Here is an 8482-nt window from a genome sequence, read left to right as displayed (position 1 = left end):
ACCAATGGAGCGAAGGAAGCAGTATCCGAAAGAGCTTCATCTGATATTAATACAAATTAGGATTTGTACAGCTTTTCGGGCAGAGCTGCAGGGGGTTCATGATGGCTTAATGATATTGGCAATATTTAAAATAATTTTGATTCAAAATTTATGCCATTTTTTTAAAAAATCGTGTCATATATAAGTTTATCAAGGAAAAAGGGCATCACTTGAGTGCAAAACCATGCAACATAAATTAGTATAATAAAATGTAATGAAGATACAAATATTTTATTATAATATTCTTTTAAGTTCTTAGCAAGTAACCTATTACGCTCTTGCAGCGGAAATTTTTTGTACGGAAATAAGATCACTTTACACACAAAGTAGTAGATAAAGAACAAAACCCAGATTTCATGCTCTACTCTTGAACGGGATGGCTCGAATGACTATTTGGTGATAAAGCGCAGCAAGTGCAGCCCCAATGAATGGTCCAACCCAAAAGATCCACTGTCAAAAAGGGTGAAAAATGCAAGCCATTATGTCAAGCATATGAACAAAGAAACAACAACAATATATATATATAGTTATAATAGTTTTTAAACCTACATGGTCATTCCAAGCATGGTCCCTATTGTAGATGATGGCTGCTCCAAGGCTCCTGGCAGGGTTAATGCCTGTTCCTGTGATGGGGATGGTTGCCAAATGAACCAAGAACACTGCAAACCCAATTGGCAATGGGGCCAATATCTGCAATGTCATATAGAAAACATGAAAAAGTAGATCAAAAGATGTCAACAACCAGCGGCCTTCTTGGTACCAAATAGTTCTCCAAATTCAATGGCTTGTCCAAGCTGAAGGAACACTGATATATCGGATATGAATGAGTCAAAGGAAGTACGTACACATGGTTTATGGTGAGAGTTTCGATGCATATGCATTACCTAATTACTTAAACGCAAAGGAAGTACACACATGGTTTTGAAGGAGAAATAGTACTTACAGGGACATGAGAGTCTCTGGCATTTCTCTTGGCGTCGGTTGCTGAGAAAACAGTGTAAACGAGAACAAATGTACCAACAATCTCAGCTCCAAGGCCGTCCCCTTTGGTGTATCCATGGTTCACAACATTGGCTCCACCACCCAACACCTCATATCTTGATGGCTGGAATCCTTTCACCACCCCAGCACCACATATTGCGCCCAGGCATTGCATTACCATATAAAAGATGGCTCTGGTCAGAGAAAGCTTCCTTGCCAATAACAGACCAAATGTCACAGCTGGGTTTATGTGTCCACCTACTCAATGCATGAACATGAAAAGCAAAAAAAAAGTTGATAAAATTACCTGAAATTTCCAACAGTCTTTTTTATAGAAGTCATTAGCAGTTCTATGACTGTCCTAGGCACTAGACAAGGGAGAGAAATAGACTTCTGAAACTTAATATTTTCCAATTTTTTGGGGACCTAATGAAACCTAACCTCCATTTTATGACCCAACTGAACATATAAAGGAGATGAAACAGAGCAAAAACCAAGAGTGAAGCAATAACCCAAACATTTTCTAGTCTTTTCATTATTTTTCTCAGCACACAACAAGGTTTAAGGAAATTTCAATTGAAATAAATATAGTGCAAATCTATGTCAAAATAGTAAAACCCAACAAACGATATTTTGACCTCTTTTTTTTTTGGTCCAAAAATCAAGTATTCAGTCCATGCATTCCCATTATGTTTCTCCATGTTTGCCTTTTGGGTCAAACAAGTTCAATGTTTATTATTTTTAGTCAAATATTCATACATCCAAGCCTAGAGATGAGAGATAGATGATGTAAAAACTAACCTGAGATACCAGCGGTGCAGTAAACAAGGGCAAAGATCATGCCACCGAAGGCCCAAGCAATGCCTTGGATACCAACACTGGCACACTTAGAAGGTGCCCTATTAACACCCATGACGGTCAAGACGGTGATGAAAAGGAACAAGAAAGTTGCCACAAACTCAGCAATCCCAGCTCTCCAAAAAGACCATGAGTAGAGCTCACCATGTTCGAAAAGTGGAGCTGGTGGTGGCTGTAACAGCCCAAAATTGACCCTAGTCGGGAAGTGGTTTCGGGACCACAAAACCGAGTCATAAAAATAATTAATTTCCATATTCTATGCTTATTATGTGTGTACATGAGTATGTGGAAGTTTCATTCTCCAATTTTGCCAATTGCATGAGAAATTATTAAATAGGGATCGATATGAGACATGGTGAAAATATGATAGGCTAATTTAAAATGGTCTATTAATGCATGTTGTGAAAATGATGGGTTTGCATGTCAAATTACCCAAAATTTGAGCTAGTGGTTGGCCATGCTATGGGTGGAAACATGTTGGGAACATGTTGGCCTAGTGAGGTATGTAGGAAAAAATAAAATAAAGAGTATGGGTAATAAAGAAAGGAAAAACAAAAAAATGAGTGGTTGTTTCCCCCCCACCCATTGCCGTGAGCTAAAGAAAGGAAAAGAAAAACTTGTTCATCCTTTTTCATCCTCTTTTGACCGAAAATTCTAAGGGAGGAGGAAGGAGTTCTTGCTTCATGTTTGGTTTGGAAGAGAATTAGGAGGAAGTTTGGCCATGCATGTAACTAGATTGAGGTATGTTTGATATTATTCTTTGAGATTCATGTATATTTTAAGTTGTAAGTTTGAAATCTACCTAGCCATGGTTCAAACTTTGTTAAATGATGGAGATGATATTCGGCCATGCATGTTACATTCTTGGTTGGTATTTTGATGTTTGATGTTGTGGTGATGAGGCATGAAGATGAGTTAAGATTCGGCCTAGGTGGAGTTTGTGTTAATGCCATTGCATGCTAAATATGAAGCTTGTTAATGATGCATGTGATGGTGGATTGATGATTCTTGAATCTCTTTTTTTTTTTAGCATTTTTGAGTGAGCACATATGTGCATTGGTTGCTAGATGGGGAAGAATCGGCTAGCAAGTTGTGTGCTAAGGCCGAATATAATTTTTGTAGGTTAATGAGTAATGCATGTGCTAAATTGATGGAAAGGGAGAGGATGCTTTACTAGTGTATAAATGATATAAAGATTTTAGAAATTATTTTTGGTTAGGTGTATGTATGATTAGGTATATTCGGCCATATGAGTAAATATATATAGATGATGTTAAATTTGATTATGTATAATGGGCCATATAGGGTACACATTGTGATATTAACTTTGATTCTCCATAATTGATCAAGTGGGTGATTAGTAAGGGTGATTGCCGAATATACTAACATACATATGCATGTGTAATTGGATTGTAAATATTTAGCAAGGCGGTTAAACTAGTTGATTTATTGATTAAGCTCAAGGAGTTAAAGGAGGAGAATCGAGCAAAGGCAAAGAAAAGATCATCGAGTAGCCGAGTTGGAACCATCTTACCCAACACAAGTAAGTCATTAAGCATATCTTTGGTATTGATTTAAAGGATCGTAATACTTATACCATTGTGTTTAATGAGATGAAATGTATACAAATGTATATGTAAGTAGAGATGAAATTTGTCGAATGTAAAAAGGAAGTGAAGCCTATTGAGTGGCTGGTTTTCGGCACTAAGTGTGCGGGCAATAAGTGTTCACGGTCATGAGATTGGCACTAAGTGTGCGGGTTTAAATTGTACAGCACTAAGTGTGCGAGTTTAAAGTACATGGCACTAAGTGTGCGTGGTTGATTATTAAGCACTATGTGTGTGAACCCAATATATATTTTCTATAAATTATTTACATTAAGGGTGCGACCTTACAGAGTCGATTTTGGACAGCGAAAAAGGTAAGTGTGCGAACTTGAAATGCATGGCACTAAGTGTGTGAGTTTAAAGTGCATGGCACTAAGTGTGCGCGGTTGATTATTAAGCACTATGTGTGCGAACCCAATATATATTTTCTATAAATTATTTACAAGAAGGGTGCGACTTTACCGAGTCAATTTTGGACAGCGGAAAAGGTAAGTACCTTGAGTTCATGGCTAATAGGCGCTATGTTTATATTTGGAGTTGAGCTTGGTAAGTTTTGAACCTATGTGACGATTATAGTTGAAGTCACGTACATAAGGTTCATTGTGGAATAGGTGAAAGTTCGTTTAATTGTATGATTATAACGAAAATAAAATGATGTATGAAAGGCCAATGTAGGACTTGGTATGAGATTGAACCATAGGGTTTAAGGAACTATGGTATAGTTTGGTATGGATGGAGTACTTAACCTCATTTCATTGTTTCCTGTTGTGATAATTTTATTAATGGATGGTTGTGGAATGCTTATGGCTTACTGAGTTATATACTCATTCGGTGTTTGCTTGTCACCTATTCTAGGTTTCTTGGACTCGTCTCTTTTTGCGTGATCGTGCCGTCGTCGAAGTCATCACACCGGCTAGCAAGTTTTGGTACTTTCTTCTTAGTCGGCTTAGGAGAACATTTCGGCATGTATAGGCTATTATGTTGTGTTTGAACTTTGGTATGTAAACTTTTAGCCATGCGAAAATGGCATAAATGTTCGGTTGGGTTTGGTTTCATAACGATAGGTCGTAAATCTTGATAATTCGACCTTTTTATGCCATATGTCATGGTTGATTATTTTGGTGTTAAAATTCATGATATGGCAATAGTGTAGTAGGGGGATGTTTGACAATGATTAGCCTTTGGCATGGCTAGTCATGATCATAATTTGTGATATGTATGACGAATTACTAGTTAGATCAAGGAGAAATCACGAAATGGGCATAGTTGCTTTCGTAACAGATGCTGGCAGCAGCAGTGACGTGAGATTGAAAAATCACTAAAAATATTAGGAGTGGAATTAATTGATGAATAAATTATGTATTCGAAGCTCGATGAGTCTATTTTCATATAGAAGCAACGAAAAGATCATATGAACAGTATGTTAAGAGATATTCAGGTTCTCGTGAGACAGGGCCAGAACGGTTTCTGGATTCCCTGTTCCGACTTTGGAAATTCATTATAAATTAACCAGAGACAATTAGGAGTCATACCATATATGGATAGATTCCTCTCTGAGTCTAGTTTCTATAGAAACAAACGGCATCAGTATTGAAGCTCTGTGCAGGGAGATATCCAGGTCGTAATGCGCAAAGGTCAGTGTAGTCGATCCCTGTAACATGGGAGACTTTGACTAATAAACTGTACTAATTGGCCCGACCAAAAATTCTAGAAAAAAATATGTAGATGGGCATATGAGTCTAGTTTCAGGGAAAAATCACTAAAATGATTTTCGAGTTGTGAAACTCAAGATATGATTTTTAAAGCGACTAGTACGCAGATTGGCAGTGTCTGAGAAATATTTTTATAAAGGGTTTAAAGTCTGTTAACATCTCGTGTTCGACTCCGGTGTCGGTCTCGGGTTCGGGGTGTTACAGTGGCTCATTGTAGTCCTTGTCTGTCTGTGCTGTTGTCCCTATAGGTTGCCTTTCTGAGAACTTGTTTGCTCCCAGCCTAACATCCTCTTCTTTGCCTTCCATTTCCTTTTTCTCTCAAGGTCTAATGGAGAAAGAATCTGAAGCTTGATGGAATTAGATAAGGTAGAGGGTTTTGAAAAGGTGGTGAGAGTAAAGGTAATATATAGAAAGGCTATCAAAGAAGCAATGTTGATTAAAAGTTACTCTCTTATGGGATTAATGAAGAGTGGAAAGTGCCAAAATGAAAACGTAAAATTAAGGATCTGTCATGACATCAGTATGTTGGCTCAATGGCTCTGATCTTATCTATTTCTCCCAGGAATAGCAAATTTCGAAAGAAACTCTCCTTAATGGCCGAATAAGCGAGGAATTGCATTTCATGTGCATGTGAATGTGCATGTGGAAGCTGATGAGGAAACCATTTTGGCCGCTGTGGGAGAGCGCGATACATTCGGGGCCTCGAAAAAATAAAATATTTTTGACTTGAATTCTTTAAGTTACCTTGATAAATTACTTTGGCTGATCAAGCTGGTAGCTTTAAACTATGGGTGTATTAATGCAGTGCCTTTTCTCACGAGAATGACAAAACGATGACAAGTGGTAGGAAAATGTGACCAAACCAATCCCTTTCCATTATGAGGTGGCTACCTTCGCATCATCGGTTTCTTTTTTGGCGGAATAGTACTAGTAGGAGCTTCCATTCAAACAAGAACAAAACCTTTGATAAAAGCATCCGTCAAAGTGGTCAAAGGTACGAAATGACTTCCTAAGGCATCACTGCTCCTATTTCCTTCTCTGAGGCCATGCCTAATCGATGAACTCTGATTAGTAGTTAGAAGTATTCTACAAATCATCAATTAAAGTAGGTATTAGAGTTCTGAACATTGGAAATAAAGCTAATTACAACCGTCAAATGGAGTCCATCTCTAGTAGCCCACAACTCGACTTCGGCACTTGTGGCGCAAGGGATATATGGCGAACGATTCTACTACCCAATTTTCATCATGGTCTCGGATAATAGCATCCACACCCGTCTTCCCCTAGTTTCTTACAGAGGATTCGTCCGTATTAAGTTTCATCCAATCTCGTGGTGGGTTAGACTATTTTACTGGAACAAAAGAAAAGAAGATAGTGTCTCTTACGTGCCATGGAAATGGCAAAAAACTCGACTGCTCCAGAGATGACTTTGCTTTGATGGTCTTTTATTGATCATCAGTTTTTGTATCATACTCATCTGGATATATTATTTTAATAATTTATGTTTGAAATGTAACTTTTTAGTTTTTTATGTTAATGTGTTGTAACGTTTTAGCCACTGATTCATTATTGCCGTTAATGGTGTAATGACAAGTTGAGGTGTCACGTTAAATTATACAATTAGTCCCCATATTTTTTCGTTTTGAGCAATTTTTTTCTTTTTATGTTCTTTTAACTTTTTCCTTTTTTTCTTTATTTTCCATTCTTTTCTGCTTCTCTCTCTATTTTCCTCCTTTCTCCATCTCTTTTAATGTAAAAAAATAAATTATTCAAAAGAAAAAAAAATAGAGACCAATTGTATAATTTAACCTAAAATTTTTATTTGAAATGATGATTTAACGTGCCATGTCAACGTATTGTTACACCGTTAATAGCAATTAACGCTCAGTGACTAAAATGTTACAACATGTCAACGTAAGTTACTAAAACATAACATTTCAAACATAAGTGACTAAAATATAACCTAAGATAAACAAAAATAACTATTTTAACAATTTACCATTTATATTATAATATTACTATAAAATTAATTCTTATATATTAAAAATGTAATCCATAAATTAGTATTTAAATTAAACTCTTTTTCTCAACTTGATACCTATTTTTTTTTATCACAATAGTTATCTAAATTATAATCCTATCATCAAGGTTAGTTACTCTCTGGACTCTTATCATGTGAACCACTGTCATTTCAACATCTTTATACCTCCGTAACAATGTGAACCGTTTTATTATTATTATTATTAATTTTTAATATCTTATATCATAGTATTTTCAAGTATTTTAAACGATAATTTGATAATATATAGACGGAAAAGGAATAGTTAATATTATAGTTATTAAAGCCAAAATTATTGCTATATATCACCTCTTATTATAATGGTACGAATCGACTACTTATTTAAATATTGTTTAATCTGTCACAAATTTTACCAAACTTAAATATCAAACTCTATAAAATACACAAGTAGAGACGAAAGCACAAAAACTTGTCTCGGCCCCAATCTAATGAAAATGCACGGGCGAGTGGCCCTACACCAATCACCATTTTTTATATCTTTTTTTGCGGCTCGAGGCTCCTCTCCCTCTCAGAGGAGTAGAATGCAAATAAGGCCCACCAAGGCACGATATTATTACATATTTATTTTTATGCAAAATATCTTCATTTACTTAAAATAAATAATGTAAATATTGATAATTAACCTTTAAACTTACATGAATTAACCTTTATTAATTCTATTGCTTTTTGGCATGGTATCATCAAATTTGGTTGGTTAAGTTACATCCAAAACAAAAACGTGTGTTACCATGCTTGTGGCAAAACTGACAGGAAGTACGGTGGTTCATCATCCTAACTAGCATGGTGATGGTCCAGGTACATGGTACTACCATAATAAGACACAATTTTAAAGGCCATTATTATTTTTAATTAAAAAGTATATTAGATGTACGTGATTATGCCAATGTAACATTACATTATAGGTGATTAGTGATTGAAAATTGAGAGCCCACCTTATTTTGATTCATTGGTTTGATTTTATATGATTTTATTCTATTTTATTTGGGTTATCAATTATCTCCTTAACAAAAATATCCACCCCATAACAAGAAATGTGCCAGCTCAAGTGACCTACTCTTACTGAAAATGCCACAACCTCTCGTATGTTAGAATTTGAACCAAAAAAGGCCAAGCAAGGAGAGCTTGGTACGGTAGCATCAGTTGTGAGTGGTGCGTGGCCAAAATTGCTGCGGCATTATTGGATCATTCAAATAGCACGCCCACCA

The 8482-nt window shown here is 36.0% G+C and overlaps 1 protein-coding gene across 1 annotated transcript; it reads right to left on the bottom strand.

Moving 5' to 3' along the window:
• Positions 1-249: 249 nt before the first annotated feature.
• LOC107922877 (aquaporin PIP1-3) lies at positions 250-5531 on the bottom strand. The gene is made up of 5 exons (XM_041080942.1): positions 5400-5531; positions 1822-2072; positions 983-1278; positions 589-729; positions 250-489 (listed from the first exon to the last, which is right to left on the bottom strand). Exons 1-5 carry the CDS (start codon positions 5501-5503, stop codon positions 394-396), a joined length of 888 nt encoding a protein of 295 aa, XP_040936876.1. The 5' UTR covers positions 5504-5531; the 3' UTR covers positions 250-393.
• Positions 5532-8482: the final 2951 nt, after the last annotated feature.

The sequence above is a fragment of the Gossypium hirsutum genome, chromosome A11 (genome assembly GCF_007990345.1).
Source record: "Gossypium hirsutum isolate 1008001.06 chromosome A11, Gossypium_hirsutum_v2.1, whole genome shotgun sequence".
In the NCBI taxonomy this organism is placed as follows: Eukaryota; Viridiplantae; Streptophyta; class Magnoliopsida; order Malvales; family Malvaceae; genus Gossypium; species Gossypium hirsutum.
Note: the sequence above shows the minus strand (reverse complement) of the source record. Positions and strands in the feature narration are given on the sequence as shown.

Coding starts and splice junctions, on each gene's coding strand:
- LOC107922877 (XM_041080942.1), bottom strand. CDS start 5,503: ATGGAAGGCAAAGAAGAGGATGTTAGGCTGGGAGCAAACAAGTTCTCA. Junction 730..982: donor CCAGAGACTCTCATGTCCCT/GTAAGTACTATT, acceptor ATGACATTGCAG/ATATTGGCCCCATTGCCAAT. Junction 490..588: donor ACCATGCTTGGAATGACCAT/GTAGGTTTAAAA, acceptor CCTTTTTGACAG/TGGATCTTTTGGGTTGGACC.